This window comes from Acytostelium subglobosum (assembly GCF_000787575.1).
Source record: "Acytostelium subglobosum LB1 DNA, scaffold: scaffold16, whole genome shotgun sequence".
Classification (NCBI taxonomy): Eukaryota; Evosea; class Eumycetozoa; order Acytosteliales; family Acytosteliaceae; genus Acytostelium; species Acytostelium subglobosum.
In genome coordinates, this window is record NW_012236517.1 from 235,671 (window position 1) to 257,295 (window position 21,625).

The 21,625-nt window shown below is 44.9% G+C and overlaps 8 protein-coding genes across 8 annotated transcripts; 6 read left to right on the top strand and 2 right to left on the bottom strand.

Moving 5' to 3' along the window:
- Positions 1–516, top strand: SAMD00019534_078130 (hypothetical protein; the record flags this gene model as incomplete). The annotated part of the gene is made up of 3 exons (XM_012896853.1): positions 1–97; positions 179–285; positions 382–516. The coding sequence occupies 3 exons, from the start codon at positions 1–3 to the stop codon at positions 514–516; spliced, it is 339 nt and encodes a 112-aa protein (XP_012752307.1).
- Positions 517–1,335: 819 nt separating this feature from the next.
- Positions 1,336–3,213, top strand: SAMD00019534_078140 (hypothetical protein; the record flags this gene model as incomplete). The annotated part of the gene is made up of 4 exons (XM_012896854.1): positions 1,336–1,527; positions 1,600–1,974; positions 2,052–2,732; positions 2,803–3,213. 4 exons carry the CDS (start codon positions 1,336–1,338, stop codon positions 3,211–3,213), a joined length of 1,659 nt encoding a protein of 552 aa, XP_012752308.1.
- A 171-nt stretch (positions 3,214–3,384) lies between these two features.
- On the top strand, positions 3,385–4,706 carry SAMD00019534_078150 (hypothetical protein; the record flags this gene model as incomplete). The annotated part of the gene is made up of 2 exons (XM_012896855.1): positions 3,385–4,495; positions 4,573–4,706. 2 exons carry the CDS (start codon positions 3,385–3,387, stop codon positions 4,704–4,706), a joined length of 1,245 nt encoding a protein of 414 aa, XP_012752309.1.
- Positions 4,020–4,331, bottom strand: SAMD00019534_078160 (hypothetical protein; the record flags this gene model as incomplete). Its single annotated transcript, XM_012896856.1, has 1 exon — positions 4,020–4,331. A coding segment is annotated over one exon (312 nt), but the record flags the coding sequence as incomplete, so codon positions are not given.
- A 668-nt stretch (positions 4,707–5,374) lies between the features above and the next one.
- Positions 5,375–6,314, top strand: SAMD00019534_078170 (hypothetical protein; the record flags this gene model as incomplete). Its single annotated transcript, XM_012896857.1, has 2 exons — positions 5,375–5,435; positions 5,521–6,314. 2 exons carry the CDS (start codon positions 5,375–5,377, stop codon positions 6,312–6,314), a joined length of 855 nt encoding a protein of 284 aa, XP_012752311.1.
- A 721-nt stretch (positions 6,315–7,035) lies between these two features.
- SAMD00019534_078180 (hypothetical protein) lies at positions 7,036–12,944 on the top strand (the record flags this gene model as incomplete). Its single annotated transcript, XM_012896858.1, has 8 exons — positions 7,036–7,223; positions 7,293–7,331; positions 7,392–7,844; positions 7,925–8,066; positions 8,127–10,668; positions 10,748–10,929; positions 11,008–12,780; positions 12,930–12,944. 8 exons carry the CDS (start codon positions 7,036–7,038, stop codon positions 12,942–12,944), a joined length of 5,334 nt encoding a protein of 1,777 aa, XP_012752312.1.
- Positions 12,945–13,887: 943 nt separating this feature from the next.
- Positions 13,888–15,978, bottom strand: SAMD00019534_078190 (hypothetical protein; the record flags this gene model as incomplete). The annotated part of the gene is made up of 2 exons (XM_012896859.1): positions 13,888–14,727; positions 14,926–15,978. The coding sequence occupies 2 exons, from the start codon at positions 15,976–15,978 to the stop codon at positions 13,888–13,890; spliced, it is 1,893 nt and encodes a 630-aa protein (XP_012752313.1).
- Positions 15,979–17,093: 1,115 nt separating this feature from the next.
- Positions 17,094–21,549, top strand: SAMD00019534_078200 (hypothetical protein; the record flags this gene model as incomplete). The annotated part of the gene is made up of 4 exons (XM_012896860.1): positions 17,094–18,518; positions 18,587–19,245; positions 19,312–19,552; positions 19,627–21,549. The coding sequence occupies 4 exons, from the start codon at positions 17,094–17,096 to the stop codon at positions 21,547–21,549; spliced, it is 4,248 nt and encodes a 1,415-aa protein (XP_012752314.1).
- Between the last annotated feature and the right edge of the window lie 76 nt (positions 21,550–21,625).

Below are 21,625 nucleotides of genomic sequence, written 5' to 3' on the forward strand. Positions count from 1 at the left end.
ATGGTACTGCAAGAGAATGATACCTTCCTCACAGCACTGAACAATATGTTTAAGGCAAGGAATTCAAAGGGTTCAGTTTGGATCACTATAAAGAGATGTATGATTGATTGATTGAATAAATGAATGAATGAATGAATGAAAGGGAAGGACAGATGATTTACACTGCAACTCTACTTAGATACACCAGAGGATAAGAAGGGAGAAGCCCCAACAGCAGCAGAGGAGAAGGAACACATGTGTTTAGTGCGTGCGACAGATGGACAAAAGAAGAAGATATCAACTCTAGTATGTAATCAAATTCGATTGATTGAGATGTTTGATCGATCATTGGTATTAATCAACATACAACACAACAACTACAACTATAACAATCAATAACAGGTTGAAGCAAAGGATATAACATCATTCCAACAGAGCATTAGGAATGTACTACTGATCAATGTTGACAATCTAAAGAAAGAACAGAAAGAGAAGAAGAAGCCTGCTGCTGTTGTAAAGCGAGCGAACAAGGTGTAAATACATGTACGACTGACTTGATCGTGCGATCATCATTATTATATTATATATACATTAGATTATCAAAGTCTACTTTATTACTCTCGACTCGACATGATATATACTCTTGTCTGCCTGGACTATAGTACATTCAATTGATGATGAATGATTCATTCATTCAATATGACTGGCTTTGAAGTACTCCCATCACATGATGAATGATTCATTTGAGGTCAACTTGACTTGTTATTATCTTGTTTCCAAATGGACTAAGACTAATGTTTATCTTGCTCAATCAAGATTATTATCTCTTGTACTGTCCTCACGTTGTTCGCGAACAATGAAGGTGCGATAGTACTTTGTGAGACGAGCGAGACCCATAAAATAAATGTGCTTGGGCGTTGAACTAGGTTGACCATTCTGAAATGCAACAATTTGTTAATTCATGTCACGTCTCTTAAAGAGTCACCTTTCAATCGTGAAAAGATAATTGAAATGTGCTCGAGACGCGATAGAGCCTCAGAAGTAAAACTGTCCAATTTGAAAGGTGTAAATTACACAAGCATGATTCGCGGCTAGTAGTACTTCTTACATTAAACACAAATAATCATTTAAACAAATATAAAGATAAACAATCAAACTACTAACCTTGTATTCTCTCTCGCTCACTCTTCGCACATCATGAGAAGTGAACATCTCTCTGTTTTTCATTTTTCCCTCATCATGTATAAATATCTATTTTTGAACTTGATTGGAGTTCAAGTCAGATGAATGATTGATTGATTGAATGAGTGATACATATACATAGAGATAGAGATAGAGATAGATATTGAAAGAGATATGTCACAGACAAGACATCTTGTACATATAAAGGGTGTAAATGATGTAGAGAATCTAAGTGATCATACATTTCAAACAACAGGTATACATGATATTGGTAGAGGAGAGACCTTGAACATCTCCGAGAAGAAGTGTTCAAGAAAGCAACTATTACTAAAGTTGGATGATAATTCAAACTATTACTTAATAGCTGTATGTTGTCTTACATTCAATCATACTCATTCAATCAATCAATCATACTAATGCAATCAATGTTCATTCTAGAATGGAGTCAATCCATCATATATACGCAAGCATGATAAGGATTACTTTATGCAGATGACCAAGGGAGAGGAGTATAGACTTGATGATCAAGATCACTTCTCTTTACTCTATGAACACTTGACATACTTGGTCAACATTGTACCAAATCCATCTTATGTATCAACATCATCAGGAGCAACGTCTTCATCATCATCGACATCAACATCTATATCAATGAAACGAAAGATGGTTGATGATGTGGATAATAATGGAGCAGATAATGGTAGTGATGATAGGATAGTTGACAAGAAGATAAAGGTACAGACTCATGTTGCTGACCAGATTGATCAACCACAACTGCCAGTATGTCCCTTTGGAACTGGTTGTTATCGAAAGGTATGTCGTTAATGTCCCGTGGTCGTGTGGCTTTGTTCTAACTTTCATCCATCCAGAACCCAGATCACTTCAAACAGCACAGTCATCCATGGAATGACAAACCCAAGCCATCATCAACTACATCATCATCCGCATCCACGTCCATATCTACTTCTACATCTACATCAGCATCTACATCAACATCCACAGCAAACAAACCGTCATCACCATCGATAGCTTCAACCAAGCCAACTCCATCACCTACAGCATCGCCTGTAAAGCCAAACAAACATGTGCCACAAGCAAATACAAAGTTGCAGAGTGATCAATTCGATGATCTGATCTTATCAGACTCGAACGTTGCCAAGCCAACCAAGGCTCCTCCCGTCGCCAGCACTGTAACAATCAAACCATCATCAATCTTGAAACCTCTGCCGGCCAATGCACCGGCCAAACAACCATCAAACAACAACGCCACAGCCACAGCCACAGCCGCCCCATCCTCCACCTCAGCTCCATCATCAACATCATCTCAAACATCATCAATATCAACTGCCAGATACAAGAAGAAGAAGATCAATCCTTCCAAGCCAAGGACAATGACATTCCCATTCATATCCACGTTTACATGCAGCTTTGATCCAGTCAAGGCAGCGGACATTGCCGCCAAGGAGATCCATGCCTACCTATCCTTCCACAAAGGAGAGGACGACATCAAGCTCACCATGGTGGTCGACAAGTCCATTTGCACTGATCAATTGATTGATCAATTCAAGAAGGTAAGCTTCGTCACTCAAGTACTGGAATCATTCCACACTCACTCACTCAATCACTCAATCATTGGAATAGGTCACTGGATCAGACTGGGAATCTGGAAGATTCACTGTTGTTGAGCATGACGTTGTGTCGGACGAACAGTACTTTAACAACAGCAGTCGGTATATTGCAACAGAGACGACATGGAGATTGAAGAGGACACCTCAGAATAAGTCTTTGTACGAGTTGCTTGGACCATCATTTGAGAAGGATACAAAGGCACGACATCCAAGTACTGGCAAGGTGCCCAATGTCTATGCCGTGCCCATCACCGACAATGACTGTCTGATGAAGCGAGAGTATGGCGTGGCGGCAGTCTTCCTTACGATTGGACCCAACATGAATGAGCAGAAGCCAGACTGTCTAAAAGACTACGATCAAGCCTCCTCACTACTTCGACAAACATATCAAGAGCTATTCAGTGCACTTGACAACTTTGAATAAACCTTGTATTCATTCATTCATTGAAGTTGGTGGAATGCGTTGGACGCCAAACTTGGACACTAAGCACGAATGAAAAGTTAATTTATGGGATGAAATGATAAATTGATCTGATCTCGCTCATTTCAATCAATCATTCAAGTTAATGTACTTGTACATGTATATATATAAATAATGTCTGAACAACCAAAGGATGATCATAAGGTTGTAAAGAAAGAGAAGGATAAGGAGAAGACGAAAGAGAAGAAGACAAAGACACCAAAGGAACCAAAGGAGAAGACAGCTAAGGAGCCAAAGGAACCAAAGACACCAAAAGAGAAGACACCAAAGGAACCTAAGGAACCAAAGGAACCAAAGACACCAAAGGAGAAGACACCAAAGGAGCCAAAGACACCAAAGGAGAAGACACCTAAAGAGCCAAAGACACCAAAGGAGCCAAAGACTCCAAAGGAGAAGACACCCAAGGCGCCCAAAGAGCCAAAGGCAAAGAAGGAGCCAAAGGCAAAGACTCCAAAGGAGCCAAAGGAGAAGGGCTCGGAGGAGAAGCCCAAGAGAGAGACAAAACGCAAGAAGGATAAGGGTGAAGCAGCAGACGATGACAAGGATGGTTCGGTCAAGACTGTTGCACCACCCTCGCTGGTCCTCCCGCCGGGCGGGGTCGCCAAGCAAGCACAGACGCCTGCAGCTACTCAAGAACAGACACCAGCCGCTTCAAAGGGTAGAGATAACAAGAAGAGGATTGGCTCACCGCCCAGCGCTGCATCACAGAGTGCTACCAAGAAGAAGAAGCGAGATGTCGAGGACGAGGACTATGACGAGGAGGAGGGCGCAGACAAGAGCGCAGTTGTAGATGATGAGGATGAAGAGGAGGAGGACGAGGAGGAAGAGAGCGAAGAGGAGGAGGACGAGGAAGAGGACGAGGATGAAGAGGATGAGGAAGAGGAGGACGAAGAGGAAGAAGAAGATGAAGAAAATGAAGAGGAGATTGAAGAGGCCGACGAAGGCGAAGAGGCAGATGAAGATGCAGAGGATGACGAGACGACAGTGGCACTGACCAACGAATCGGATGCAGTGTCGCGTGAGGATACAGCACTACTCGAGGAGATCTTTGAGCGATTCACTCAAGAACAAGCCACTCGCTATGAGTTCTATCGTCGATCAAGTCTCAACCGAGCCAACGTCAAGAAGGTGATGCAGAGTGTCATCACAACGCCAGTCAATCAGACATCAGCCATCATCATGGCCGGTATCACCAAAGTGTTTGTTGGAGAGATAGTAGAGTTTGGTATGTTATACAGAGTCTTGTGGATACGTGCTGTTCATGTTCATGTTACTAACGGGCCTGTCTGTGTATACTCTTAGCACGATACATCATGGAGGAATGGCGCGAGCCACCTGGACCTCTACGACCAAGACACATCAGGGAGGCTTACAGACGTTTAAAGGAAGCAAACAAGGTGCCGTACTTCAAGCGATTGAATCCAAAGTTAAATTGATTGATTGAACGATCAATCAATCAGGTGATGAATCATCATCAGAAGGCGTCTCATTTCACGCCTGCAAGTCAACTTCACCTGCTCTATGGACAATGGACAACAACATAATGGACACAAGCAAGCGAAGCGATGAACTGTTGGACATTCCAACAGCTGACTATCTATCTCTCATACGCATGTTACCCAAGAGAATCAATCCAATTGGCATCATCTGGAGATCGCCAAGAGCAACATACCCTCGCTCAAACAAACTAAAGTTTGTAGTTGTTCTCGTTACTGATATCAGGTTCGACACAACTGTTGTAACAATCATCCATCAACTCTTATTACATTTGTTTGATTGTTAGTTTGTTGTAATACAAGTATATGCATTGTTGTTGCATGCAAGGATCATCGATTCCCCAAGTTTGAACATCATCTTCAACTTCACACACATTGAAATTGATCGCTCTCACAACTCAAACACTCAATCATCATTGTGTGTTCATCATCATTATCCTTTATTATTATTATTATTCATTAGTATATATATAGATACATATTCATTAAGATATACATACATACATTGTTGATTGACCAAACATTTAGTTAGTTAGCCAGCAACAAATAAGACATCTTTAAAAATAGATAGAATATTAGAAGATCTGCAACGATTGAAAGAAGACATCATGGAGTCATTATTCTCACTCAATCCAGGACCTTATCAATCAATAGATGCTCATGCTTCAAGTATGTCAATCGCCAATCACTTGTGTTCATTCATTCATTCACTAACTCACTCAATCAATCAATCAATCAATCACTCAAACATAAGCATTGTTGGACTTTAACGAAGATCTGAAGGAAGGAGTTAATGTGTCGATTTCTCAACCATTTGTCTCAAAGACTACAGGATTCGAGTTGGAGTTGGCACCGTCGCCACTATACATGCGCGCTTCGGGTATTGTTAGAATGAGTGGTGGCAACTTGACAGTGCGAGTTGATAATAAGGAGGATGTCGTGGCAGAGTTTAGAAACAGACTGGGCAGAGACCTGATGGCAACGATGGTGGCCAGTGCCAAGCTGCAGTCGCTCAAGACACCAGACATCACCGGCAATCTGCTGTACAAGGGCAACACCTTTGTGTCAGAGATGCGCGCCAGCAACAAGAGCGAGGGATTGGTTGGCGTATCACATCTGCACGCGATCAACAAGAGCTTCGCCGTCGGCTTTGACACCTTCTTCAAGCCCACCTCCAATCTGACGGGCGGCTCTGCCGCGCTGCGCTACCAAGGCACATTTGGCCGCGCTCCCTTCCAGACAAAGCTATCGGTCGACCATCAACAAATGATCTCGCTGTCGGGCTTCACCGCATTGAACAACGCCAGCTTCGCCGCGCGTGTCTGTCTCGACACCCAGAAGCAGGAGCACTGCGCCGTCTTTGGCTCAAGCCTCTGGTTCTCGCTCAAGGTCGGCGGTCACATTGTGCCCATCACCATCACCGGCCGTACCAGCACCACCCTTGAGCATGCCGTTCTCGTCCACATCCCAACTCCCCAAGTAGCCATCTTGATCAACACCTCCATCAAGCAGAACAAGCCAACATTTGGACTCTCCCTGGTCCTCTAATTTGGTCCGCCGTCATCCCTGCTACCCTTCAAAGTCAGTCAGATCGATTGATTGATTGACCATCTTGTCTTGCCTTTTCTTGTCTTGTCAATTGACTAGACTTGGCTTGACTTGACCCGTCCTGGCTATGCTCCAGCCCTCCCCAAGTCGTTACGCCCCAGGACCTTTGCACATAATTACATCATCATCATCATCATCACAAACTAAAGTCCTTCCCTTTGCTCATAATGTATCTATCTATCTACATCTCATCTCAACTCATATCCCTCATTCATAATACTAACTGGCGGCCTCATCAAGAACTCACGCACGAGTTTGCAAAAAAAAGGGGTCGCAAGTATGGACCTTTTGCAAATAGCAAATTGGACCTCAAGATTCAAAATCCATCACATGTACCCAATCACAATCAATCAACATATATTCTTAGATATATATATTTATATATTATATATTTTATATTTATATATATATTTAAATGATGACTTTAAGAACACCAATATTTCTTTTATACCTGCTCTGCCTGATGGCCCTCAACCATCATGGATGGGCATCAACAACAACAAAGACAATTACCCAATCACAATCACCATCATTTTTCAATCCATCACTCCAAAGATGGGACAATGCTTTCATGCAAGTTTTGGAACAAATGGCTTTAACTTTACAAGTTGGAGGACAGACACAGATACCATTATATTACTATAATAATGGTAATCCATGTATGCTTGAAGTTGCAATGTTCGATAGACCATCAATCGACACGATCAAATCGATGTCATACGTGATCAAGTCCAACAATGGCCAAGTTCTGTACAAATACGACTTCTGGCAGAACTGCTTCATTGACAATAACAGCACATGTGCCTACACATTGCCATTGACTCGTTGTCCATTGTCAACTGCACCCAAGTATGTGTGATCACTCCATTCCATTCCATTACATCCCATAAACTAACATTATACCAATCAATCAAATAGTACGATTGACACAACAATGATAGATTCGGCCGTTGCCAAGTATGTAAACTGGATGAAGACATCCCGTAACATCTACTATTATAAAGATACATTGCTTAGAGAGAGTGATGTGTTGAGAGGCTACACAGACACATATGCTACCAACACTCTCCAGGATGCCTGGTCCCAAATAGTCAATGGAATGACCTCCTTGTTGTCCAATACTATCCCTATCCTACAACCTTATGGATACGCGTTGGATAACCTTCAGACACTGCTCAATGCCGTGCCAGCCAGTGCTCTGCCAACTGATATCCAGCAACAGATATTCAGTCAAGCCAGCTCCACCGTCAAGTCCGTGGCCTCGTTATCTGGCAACCTTCTCACCCTCTGGAGCAAGATCAAGCCTGGCTCAATGTCCAACATTGACACCTCTGTCAAGCCAGACATCAGTTCTTTGTTGGACTCATTCAATGCCAACCAGAACACTCAGTTCGCCACCTTGATGTTGCTTCTCAACAATGCCAACTACACCCCCGCCAACACTGTCTACCTTCTTCCACTGCTACAAAGGTATGTGATCACGATAAGTGTGACAGTCCATCCATCCATTCATTCATTAACTAGCCAACCTTAATGATCATTATTATTAGCATGCTGGAAATGTACAACTCATACTCTGTATCAACAATGATATTTAATATGATCGGACTCGAGATGATCAATCTAATCGACTTCTCGCAGAACGCCCTTACGACCAACTACCAGGTTGGGTTACAAGGACTCTTGACCAAGGTATGTCAACCTCAATCAATCACTCAATCACTCAATCACTCACTCGCTCAATCAATCTAGATCAATGGCGACTGGACATCAATCAGCTCCAACATCAAGCAGAAACACTCGTTTGATGTGCAAGCGATGCTGGGTCTGCCATCGGCCAAGCAAGACCCGTACTTTGGACATTATCTTTATTCCCAGAGGATATCTGATTCAATGTCTAAGATCAACCTCAACCAACCTGTACAACAATCACTCAATCATCCAGACTATGGATTCCTCAGATATATAGACAATCTCAAGTCCAAGACCCTGCACGACTTCACATGGCCTCGCGGCGTCACAGGAGTACCATCGTCTGATGGCAGCAACATCTACCCTACACTCGACCCCGCCGCCAGCTTCAAGGGTTCCACCAGTCTGGTCCAAATCGTTGATTCGAACGACTCACTTTCGCTAGGGGTTGCGCGAATGATGGACCTTGCCCCCAACACGACGATACTCTATGCTCCAGGGGCTCACCTGTTTACCCTCTTTGCCGGCAAAGATAGGCAAGCGGTGAGTGCCGCATCTACGAATTGCAGCCAGCCCTGTGCGTTCCCTCAGGGCTGCAACTACGACCCTAATGGCGCGTTCGATCCGGTGTGCATGAACTGCCCACCCAACAAGTACCTCGTATCGGGCACATGCGGACTGTGTCAAAACGCCCCGCCATACTCCACCTACAGGGCCAATGAGTACTCGGACAATTACTGTCCATTCACCTGTAAGGCCGGGTTTGGCCGTGACGGTATCTCCTACGCAGGAGTCAACTGTGTGACGTGCAACATCGGCTATTTCAGTAATGGCATAATCGATGGCTGTTTCCCCTGCACCTTCCCCTCGAGATGCCGTACCGCTGGTAACGGCCCCGACTCTGGCTGCGATTTCCTCAACAGCGCCGAGTCGGACAGCTGTCTCGTGGGAACAATGTACAACCTTATTCTCGTGGATAGCACTACATTGAATCCGCTGCTATCCCTGCCGACGGTCTACCTCAACACGCAGCGCACAATCCAGATGTGGCAAACGCTTACCAACCTCCCAACCAAATCAGTCTTTTACTCACTGTTTGGCGTACATAACTCCTTCAAGGTCGGCTTAATGTATGACGCCCAATCAGAGACCTTCAGGCCCGTGATCATGGGTCCTGATTTCAAGGGCACGCCCTTGTATGACTCAGAGTCATACCAAAAGATCGTGCCTGGAGTACCCTTCCATTTGGCCATAGTTGTCACTTCCACGATGTTGACCTTCTATCGCGATGCGGTCCCACTCAAGGTGTTGCCATACTCCAACTCACTGCTGCCCAACGCCTGGACGACCAATGCCACGTACCTTCACTTGGGTGGCCCAGTAGGACACCGACTAAACATCACCCAAACCGAGGTCAAGATCATAAACTCCGCTCTCACTTCGGTCGAGCTGGGGTGGTCGCTGACCGACCGCAACATCAGGTACGCCAGCAACCCCGCTGCAAAGGAGACGATTTGTGGCGGCCAAGCCGTGCGTTGCAACACAGATGTCGGCTTCGTGTTCTCCAACTCAACTTGCAGTTGCCAATGTCCGCTTGGCTCGGAGAGGGTAGGCGACCGTTGCCTTGAGCGTTGCCCGGCTGGTGCGATCAGACAACCTGACCTGACATGTGGCTGCGCCAATGGTGACACTTTGGCATTTTCAGGTGACACAGTGACCGTCTCAGTCCTGAATGTCTATCCCGATAACTCTGCAAAGTCAGGCGGAATCAAGGGCTTGACGATAACAGCAAGTAATGGACAACCAATCTTGCCAACCTCCTGCGTGGCCAGTAGCTTCGATCGCAACGACTGCACCGCTTTGTATGACGGCGACAACAGCACATACTGGGTCTCGGCACCGAATACAGGCGGTGGCACAGTCACATTCACGCTGCCGCCCAATGTCAGCATCTCCCAGATCACCGTCATACCACTGAACACATCTCAGACGGCGCGCGACGTACAGATACTCATCGGACAGCAGGTTGTCGACTCATACACGATCAAGGAGTACGGACAAACCCCTTACTACACCACCAGAGCACTTGCCACAGCACCGCGAGGTGGCTCGCCAGATCAGTACCTTCGCTGCACCCCTTGCCTAACGAACTCCACGATTAAGGACAACCCGACCTCACCAGACTACAATTACGCACCTACGTCAACCAATGGTGTGTGTGGCTGTAATGACAACAACAAGTACCTGGATGGACAGGGTTGCTATGGCCCTCTCCCTACCCCAACATTGTCCGTGGTCGGTAAGACAGCCATTGGCACACAGATATATGCTGTGTCCAACTTTGCCAATGTTGCCAACACTCCTGGCTACAAGATCATTCAAACGAATGATGGCACAACACCCAATGGCAACAGTACAGTACTTGATCAAACACATCCGTTCACCTCCAACGACATTGCCAACGTGGTATACACATTAATAGCACGGGCGCCAGGTCGTCTAGACAGTGTAATTGGTCAGTATGTCATATACTACCAAGGTTTCATCAGCTGTATCATCACTCCAGCCAATCGTGGTCCTTACAATGAGACTGCAACAACTTGTAAGTCAACCAATCAACATGGAACAACTCCAAACAATCGTTCAATTAATCACTGACACGCACTCACTCAATCATACAGATGTCAAATGCACAGCCAACCCTCAGTTTGGAAACTCAGCATCACTGATTGGATATTGGACCATAGATGGAAGCACTCCAACAGTCTACTCTGATCGCTATAATGAACAGTATGGTATCCAATTGGTCGCTGATCCATACATTGGCATCAACATATTCCAAGTCAAGATACTGTTCATGATGGTAAGGCTCTACACCATCCTTCCTCTCTCGCCTCCACTCACCCCTGACATCCATACCTTTGCCCTTCCCTCACCATAGTCTGGCTACTTTGACTTCACAGACTCGGCCAACTTCACGGTCAATGCCAAGGTACGGCCGCCAACCATAGTTCCATCTGACACCAAAGAAGTGAATCAAGTCTCACCTAGGTTCGAAGAACCGGTACAAGCAACTGATGCCAATGGTGTGCCACAGCACTTCATCGACTACACCATATACTGGCGCCTCATCTATTCGGGAGACTTCAACACCACCACCATACCATTGACCAAGGCAACAGGCACCCGATATGACCCTGCTGTCCCCTTCATTGTTACATGTCCCATCCCCACAGACTCGTGTCTTGTGCGACTCCAAGCAATTGGATGTCTAGGTGACCTCTGCTCCGAGACCGTGACCGTAGGCTATCATCTCAAGTTCAATGCATCGGCATTGAAACCCGCCATCACATACGACTACAAGTCGGGTATGACCACTGTGACCATCGACAGTCGAACCACCATCACGGTTGGACTGAAGACAATGTACGTGATGGTCTATACCAAGTTACGTGCCAACATCAGCTGTAGCTCAGATGTGGTCGACTGGCTCAGCCCCACACAATACCACTCACCGTTCCCGATCACGAACCAAGGTTTCTACAAGATATATGCCAGGAACTACTTGGGAAGTGTTGCTGGAGAGATTGACTGCGTGCTGATCGAGCAAACCGTTCAGATCGACCCACCTATCATATTAGCTTCCGACCTGATTTACGCGGACCCAGATGGAGAAGTACGTATCCATATCGTCGGTAACAACACCTACATCGTACACGCAGCCAATATAATGGTGTCGTTGAATAGTGGCATTGCCAACAATTACACATCGTCCAGCCTCTCCAGCGGCTGGCTCACATTGCAATTGGCTCCAGGCATTCAATCCCAGAGCTTCATAGTGTCAGCCATTGATAACACGCCAGGGTACATCCCTTCAGAGGCCACGACCATGACCATCACTGTTAGACGAGTTTGTTCGGATCCCGAGTTCTACCCATCCACAGTGAACCATTTGGCCAATGTCACCATGACAGGATCATGCCAAATGGGTTGCGTACTGTACTGCACATTTGATGGATCGCAGCCTGGTAGCGCCAACTCGGAACCATGTCTACAAGGAAAGTTGCTCACGACCAGAGACGGGGAGGACACTTCAACATATGTCGTGTTGGCAGGCTGCTTCCACTCGGTGATGGGCGACAGTAATATTAAGAGCCAGACCTATGTGATTGAGTCGAAGGACCGTCCTGGCCAAGGAGTAGTCTCACCATCACTTGTTCTCAACAATCAAAATGGCACGGTAACGATCACCTGCCCCTCGAATGACCCGCAGCGCGAGAAAATTGATCCATTCTACACTGTGAAGGATCGTGAGACCGGAGCCATCATACCCATTGACAATCAACAAGCTGGTCAATATGGACAGCAGTACAAGTATGGTGCACCATTCCAGATTGATGGACATATTGGTGAGATGGGGGTAACAGTTGTGTGCTCGGTAGTGTCGTCTCCACACCAATACCAAGTGTATCAATCATCGGTATCGACAACATATATCAAGGTTATTGACAAATGCGATGGTGTGTACAATGCCGGGCAGAATGGAACAGTCACCGAAACAACGATTATCACTCTGTACACTCACGGTGGCTCATTGGACAACATTCACTGGTGGGTATCACCCACACCATGTAATGGTCAGTCACTTCCATCCAACTCAACGCTCTACTCTGGACCATTCCCTTTGAGCTCAACTGGATACCTGTGCGCTGTTGTAAGTTTATTTAAAATCCAATGGTTGCCCTAACCCTTGCCCTAACCCTCGCCCTAACCCTTGCCCTTGCTCTAGAAATCAAACAAATATTGTATTACCAACTCTACAAATGAATGGTATTACAAGTTTAAAGTAACAAACAAACAAAGCAGGGAGACTTATGATTGGTTTAAATTAGTAAGTAATAATTATATTATATTATATTATATTATAAAATATATACTAACATTATTTGTTGTTTCTCCAAATTATTTAAAAGTGGATGATTGCTCCGTTTACTATTGCTATTGTATTGTTTATTACAGCAATTTATGCTGCACTTAAGATACATCGAGCAAGACAACTAGCCAATCACAATGCAATTTTGGCAGCAATCAATTCGATGGGTTACCAGCAATTGCCACAACAATAATAATAATAATAGTAATAGTAATAGTAATAAATAAATATTCAAATATTAATAAATTGATCAGTGGGAAATAGAAATATTTATCCGATCACTTAATTATTTGATCGACTCTGATTGGTTGGTGGGAGGGTAGCAGTGATTGGTTGGTGTGGTTGTGATGACGAATACATGGATAATCATATATTTTATTATTAGTAGTTAGAATAAAGAGATAGATGTATAAAAGTCAGAGTTGGGGGTGTTGATTGATTGTCTGAGTGGGTGGGTGAGTAAGATTGATTGATTGACCGGTCCATTTCCTGATTGACTAGGGTGATTTTCCGTCATTGATTTATTGATTGTTCATGGTCCATGTCACTATAATCATGATGTAAACTTTGTTTAAATTATACATTTATACAAATATAATAACTATTTATATATACCTACAAACTATGGAAATAATTATAAGTAATTCAAAAGGTAAGTGAAGTACCAACAACATTATCCATCTCTACATTTTCGTTAACATCATTCATTCAAACCCTAGATAATTTGGAGTCAATTCCAGTTGTTGCCAAGGATGTGACATTAACAACAAATGATGAAGTTGGTCCATCTAAATGTGTCTTCCAATGATAGATTGAATGAATGAATGACAAAGTATTATCCGTTGTGTTGGTGCCAATGAACAAGGAATAAAGAATATATATATTGTATTACTTCTTTCTCTTTTTGAAGAACCTGTTGTTGTTGCTCTCGCTTCCACCATCATTGTTGTCATTATTGTTGTTGTTATAGTTATCTCTGTCTCTCTTCTTATTCTTTGCCTTTCCTTTGCTCTTGTGATTGATGTCCCTATCCTGGAATTCCTTCTTTTCCTTCTTCTCCTTCTTATTCTTCTTGTTCTTGCCATTATTATTGTTATTGTTATCTTCTTCCTTCTTATTCTTCTTCTGTTTCTTGTTATAATTATTGTTGTCATTGTTGTTCTTGTCTGTATATTTGCCATTGTTGTTGTTAATGTTGTTGTTATTGTTGCTGTTATACTTGTTGTTGTTGTTGTTGTTGTTGTTATTGTTGTTCCTGTTGTAATTCCTACTGTTATCCCTATCATTATCTCTATCTCTATCTCTGTCTCTATCTCTATATCTGTCATTATCATGCCAGCCATTGTGATGTCTGTTGTCCCTGTCATTGTTATCCCAACCTCGACTACGACCTCTTCCATCATGGTGATCTCTATATCCATCGTTGTCTCTACTCTGGCTTCTATATCTATCTCTGTCACCACCTCCCCATTCTCGATCCCCTCTATATCTATCTCTATCTCCTCTGTCACTATCTCTACTATGATGACGATCATTTCCATATCGTTCCTGTCTGTATCTCTTTCTATCTCCGCCGCCGCCACCACCACCACCTCGACTGCGTGATCTTGAATGTCTGCCTTCATAATCGTCACCTCCATCATCGAATGTCCTAAGTGTTCCATCTCTGAAGAAGTTCTTCAACACATGTGATTCGTTCAAGTACCAAAGGTTGCTCCTCTCGCATTGCTGATAGTGTCGCGTGGGTAGGGTAAGGGTAGGAATGGAAAGGAAAGGAAGGGAACATGGATTAGTATGTCTGGAAATATATGGAAAATGTCACGTGATCAAATGCCTGGTCAGCTGATTACAAATACTGATCAGCTGATTAAGAAAACTGATCACGTGACATCAGACAAATGATGAAGTTGGAGATGGAGGACATACTCTTGGATAATGTCCATAGAGACCGCACTTGAAGCAGACGAATACTTGACAAGACTTGGTGAAGTGACCAAAGTCGCCGCAGCGGAAACACGCTCTTTCCTTCTTGATGGAGCATTCGAAGCTGTAATGATCGTCATGAACTCCACAGTTGTCGCACTGTATCGGTGCCTCTCCTCCATAGTACCTATCCACCGGTGCCCTCTTTCGCTCAAACTTCGTTGGCTCCGTGATGGATATCACCAGAGCCGATGCTGATTCATCGGGTTTGTTCGCTCCCGAAGAATAAAAGTCTGTGATCTGCTTGAGCAGTATGGGCGGAGGTCCTTGCTCGACCTTCTTGATGATCTGCTCATTGTCCAATTCGCCAAGTGCCGCTTTGAGCATGAATATGTCCTGTTCGTCATCGCCTTGTTCATCCTCCAAGAATGAGTCATAGTAGTCGCGCAGTTGTTCAAAGTTCTCCTGACTAATATCCGCCATTGACTGCGGCATGTTCACCGAACAAACACTTAGATTGAGGTTGTTCGAGTTTGAGTTTATCGATGATGTTGCCGTGATGAGACTTGTGTCTCCTGCTTCTTTGTGTTCCAGTGGTGACTCCAAGTCTATAATGTCCAATATGTTGTTATTGTTGTTGTTGGCGCCATTCTCTAAACTCTTGCGAAGTAGTTTCTTTTTGAGTTTCTTCTTTGATAATGTTGTTGTTGTTGTTGGAGTCGATGATGATGTACTTGGTGATGATGATGTAGACTTGATGATCGGACTTTTGGATGTCAAGACTACCGAGTCAAGGTCTGTTATTGTCATTGTTGTGACTGCATCTCCATCATCATCAGATATGATGATCTCATTAGAAGACATCAATGATGCTAACTTGATTGATGATATATTGTTGTTGATGTTGTTGTACTTGTTGTTGTTGTACTTGTTGTTGTAGTTGTTGACAACACTCGTCACTGGTGACTTTAGTGCTTTGAATGATGAGTGTTGCAGTGATGATGAAGTTGATGAAGGTGTGATGTCTACTCTTGAAGTGTTCACGCTCACTACCATTCTCTCCTTTGCATACTATGACTGACTGACTGACTCTCTCTCACTCTATCTCTAATAATAATACAATTATCTGTAGCTTGTGGGAATTGTGAGAAACAAACGATGTTCGGTCGTCTTTAGAATCATCAAACCACTCGTTTTCACATCTTTCCGAATTTCACTTAATCAATTCCTATCCACCTAACTAATTAAAGAATGATCATTCATTGATACTTGAGTTGGAGGACCAATAACAAATGTTCATTCATTCCTCACCATCATCCTTTGTGTGAGGGTAAGGGTAAGGTCCAGGGTTGGGGTGAGGGTGAGGGTGAGGGCGAGGTTGTGATTGGGATTCATTCCACGCTGATGATCATGTGACAGCAATACAAGGCAAACCCGATACCGGATATGGTAAAGCCAACAAACAAGTACTTGAGCTCTGAACATTCATTAAGTTAAAAAAATGGGTATCATTATCTTCGATCGATCTTACCATCCATCAAATCAAAGCCGATGAATAGGAATGAACGAACGAACGAATGGATGGACTGATTATATACTAGTTATTATTATTTGATCAAACAAACAACTTTTGATTGGGTACTGGTATGGCTCACCGAGCTTGAAGCGAATAATCATCTGACTTTATTATTTTTAAGTTTGATGGATGTTCGATGGATGGATGACGTCTTTGCAAAGGACGACCCATACGCATAAAAAGACGCGAGAAGTCAGATGGGAGATAGATCCACCCAGCCATCTCGCCTCGACTCAAAAAAACCCCCCAAAAAGCAATAAAAATCAAAAAAAACGACGATGTGAATCGGTTGGACATTGGACTTTGACACCCCTTTTAGTTGAATGAGCTTGATACACACATGTGAGATAGTGTGTCTTTGTCATTCAATGACCTAACTAGGTCCTCTTCCTTTCCAACCTCACATCTCCGTCATCCATCCTTTCATTCATTCATTGATCTGACCTCTATCTATCTATCTCAAGGATAACAACATATTATATTATTTATTATCTCACACTCATTCATTCAATCATATTCAATCACTCATTCAATCAATCAATCAATCAATCAAACATACTTGTATTTGTAGGAAGAGGAGACATATAGACATATAATGGCGTCACATACACATACAGGGCAGACACAACAACAGACTCAGATGCAGACACAAACTCATTTGGTTAGAGTGTATGATCCACAGGGTGTGGAGTTCTTGTGCGAGTTCAGACCGGATAGATCATTCCAAGCACATATTAGACATATATTTGGAAATATACTGGCGTATACTCAACCTTTTAGAGGCTCAGCACTCAATCTAAACGATGGTCTGGTTGCCCTACATTATGGCCTGCAAGAGGCTTCTAGTGGCCATTGGATCGAAGACTCAAAAGATGGCCGTTTGGCCAAAGAGAACAACTCATTCTTCTTCAAACTTCGTCCACTTCATGAATATATAACGGCCGTCGAGAACTTACTGCCTCCAACAACATTGCCAATCATCAACCCAACAACATCACCAATCCTTGGATCCGCAGGTACCGCCAACGCGCCACAGCTACCATCTCCACCCCCACCCCAATCCATTCGCAATCACATAGAGACGCAGATCCAGACACAGCTGCGGATGCGCACGGCTACAGCCGCCACCGTATCGATGACACCAAACACCAGGATCAACAAGGTGGCGCTGCGCTCGGCCATTGACAGCCTGCACACTCACCTGACGCTGCTGATGATGAAGGAGCGACGCACAAAGAACGACATTGTGCACATCAGCACCGACAACCTCTGCAAGATCATTCGCATCATCTTCCGCTCGCCGACACTCTGGGCTCTCAATCTGCTCGTGGACTATCTCCATCGTTACAATCTCAAGGTGGCCAGTGAGGACTTTGCCGAAACTTCACATCCACGCAGCCAGACAATGAAGGGCTCGGGTGCAGTGGCGGCCGGCATCTTCAACACGATGATGTCCGCCTCCCCGCCCGACATCTCGCCAACGTCGACACTTGGCCACCACGCGGGCATCTCCACGTCACCGGGCCTGACGGGAGGCACGGGCAAGTCGCCACGCCCCGGCATGGGCAAGCTCACACTGAACGGCAGTCGCGACACTGTCAACAACTCGCATCACGACCTCTCCAGCAACATATCATTGTTCACACTTGTCGACCAGGCCATCAAGATCTGCTCGACCGAGTTCAAGAAGAACTTCTATCAACATCTGTTTGATCAGTACACTGATCGCAGCACGCAGCAGAGTGGTTCGGACGGCCACGACTCTGGTTCAATGTCCACGAACAGTAACAGTAACAGTGTCGTTGGCTCGATGACCACGAATATAGATGGCGATGACAACAACAACATATTCACGGATATTGATCTCAACCAGCACTTGGACGGCTCTCAACACAACGTTCTACAACGTGAGATCATTGTCCAAACGATGAACTTGATCAACAACATCTATTTATTAGCATCCAACCCTGTAAATTACCTTGTTAAACTACACAAAGAGAATGTCTTCAAGTCACTTGTCGTAAGTATCCCTCGTCCGCCAGTCGCGTCCACTCACTCACTCAATCACATTCAATCAATCAATCACAGGAATTGAAGAATAAGGATCCAATCATTGCAGAGAGCGTACATTATTCGATATTGAGGAACAACTTGATCAATGAGTTGAGACAACAGAGATTGGAGGTGTTGGATGCCGAGAGTATACAGCATCAGATATTGTTCTCAGACTTGTGGGCAACGAGTTTGGTCTCATATCCATACGCAGGCACCAGCTCATACCGTTGGCTGCAGATTGGCTTCAGAGGCGCCAACCCCGTCGACGACCTGGGCGCAACCGGCACGCTGGCACTACGCAATCTAATCTACATGGCCAAGCACAATCAATCGATATTCAGACATATACTGATGCTACAGACTGAGCGTGAGATGCTGGCCAACGAGGACATGACCGTGCCATCCTCCTACCCGCTGGCCGTCGTGGGCATTGCCATCACTCACACGCTGGCCAACCTGTTCAAGATCAAGGCAGAGAGCAACAGTCCGTCGGCCACCTCCTTCCGTGAGGGTTTCACTAGGCCCCATCACCAAGACGACGAAGTGCCTGGCGACACTCTTTGGGACATAGCATTCAGTGACTCTGAATGGTTTGACAAGTGTTACATCACAGCCATGCACCTGTTCGAATCCCTGTGGACCGTCAGATCACAGTCCTACACCGACTTCCAGATGATCCTTGGCACGACTCAGTAAGTTGATCAATCAAATCATTCAATCAATCACATGATCATTCACTAACATCCTACTCCTCCCAGGTTCATATTGGAAAAGGCGATGGAGGTCTTCCCCAAGTCAATCAAAGAGGTGACAACATTAATTGAGGAACAACTGTCCAATGAATACATGGGCACTAAGCTTGTTCAGCGATTCAGACAACTCTGTACCACAACAACGCCAACCAACAGCGAAACCAAGTTCTCATGCAAGCATCTCATCACATTCTTTGGCGAGTGCATTGAGCCTGAGCAAGGTCTATACCAATATCTTCCAACTCATGTAAGTAATCATATTGATTGATCACTCATCACTCGAATCATACTAACTAACAATCAATCATTCAATCAAACTAGTTATCCACAAGCAGTAATCAGGACCAATCAGTCAATGAGAGGAATATAAGAATTAATGCGTTCATGGGACCATGGTTACTCAATGAACAGGTTGAGTATAATGAGAAGGTTCGCGCGTCTGTGGCGATACAGGCATCACTCCTTACAGCATCTTTGAAGAACATGGGCGCCAATGCAAGTGGAGCTGGAGGAGTGGGTGGCATCAACAACAGTAGCAATGCAGTTGGCGCCAATGATGCCAACCTCACCAACTCGAACAACAATAACAATGGCGATGGCAACAGCAGCATCAACACAAGCCCATTGATGTCCAGTGGCAATGGAAACCAAGTGGACAACACAGCAAGGATACATAAGTTGAACAAGTTCTTTGGCGAGAAGGTACCAATACCAAAGATTGCCAACCTATCGTCGTCCATCGACTCTATGCCGGTGGGATCGGGACCGGGATCGTTGTCCCCACCTGTATCACCATCAACGTCTCCAGGCCTACCCGATGACGACTCAAGACATCATCGACCGGACAAGGTACAACGTATACTTGGCGAGAACATCGATGTGAAGAAGGAGAGGGAGGCGCTCAACTTTGCACCTCAGCCACATCACGTCAGGGAGAGCAAGTTGCAAAAGTTGTTTGGCGAGGTCATCCCTGCCCAGAAGCTGCCGCCCAAGTCAACTACGACGACCACACAGACAGCAACACAGCCGACACAGACACCGGCACAGGCAGCACCGACAACGATTCAGAACTCACCATCTTCACCTTCACAATCACCACCATCTCACTCACCTCCAGCGACACACATTCATCCTTCCTCGCGCGACACTGACAAGTCATCACTGTGGAAGAAGGGAACAACCAGCAAATCAACCTACCACGCATCAGTCATCATCCCATTGTCATCCAGCGCGAACAACCTCACCAACTCGACCGACAACAGTCCATCATCATCACCTGTCATCGAGCACCACCAGCCTGGCCATGGACAGGGTGCCGGTTCGCCACCAGTTGGCTCGCCACCAACAGAGTCGCTACAGCAGCCATTACCATCACCATCCCATCCAGACCTGGAAATGGACTCGGACATACCAGAGATCATTCAACCATCTGGCGCAGTGTCGGCATTGGTAGAGGACATACCTCCTTCATGCAGGGCGTCAATCAACAGTTCAATAGGCGCACACATGATGGACGAGTTGGATTACATTGGAGATGAGACGAACAATGTGATTGGCGACCGTCGATCAATCCACCAACTGAACCTATTCTATAACCAACGATTCGACAATGAGTCTGATGTCGCCATGTTGTCGCCCACATCACCATTGAAGAGGTCGGCGCAGTCTGACGTCAACACATACACACAAGACAAGCAAGAGACACAGCCCAGCATGGTCGATGTTGTTGATAATCAATCACCAAAGAGTCCACAATCAATCAAGAGTAGTAGTAGTCCAGACCGACATGTCATAGCTCCACCCATACCACCAAAGTCAGCCAGTCCACCTCTTTCATCACTATCACCAGTACAATCACATTCCACAGTCCTAAAGCCAGTCAACACCAACGCACAACCATCACCAGCAATCAAGTCACTTCAACCAAATCCAAATCCACAACATCCACATCCACATCCACTTCCACCAACACAAACAATCAAGAAGGCACCTCCCAAGATTGTAGCGCGTACTCCACAAACAACAACATCAACACAATCAACGACGACCACGACAACTACAACGACACAACCACAGAATGTGATTGAGAGACCAAAGAGACAACAAGTCAATGTTGTGCAAGACCCAAAGTTGTTGGCTTCCAATGATCACTCCCCATCAGTATCATCATTGATATCAATCTTTGGTGAGAAGACCACATCACCATCCTCCCCTGTCAAGCGTTTCCCCATCCCACCCAAATAAACTGGGACTTGAGTTGAGTCACATGACCTCCTCCTCTCACTCACTTTGCAATAATATCCCTTGTTGGGCTTTTCCA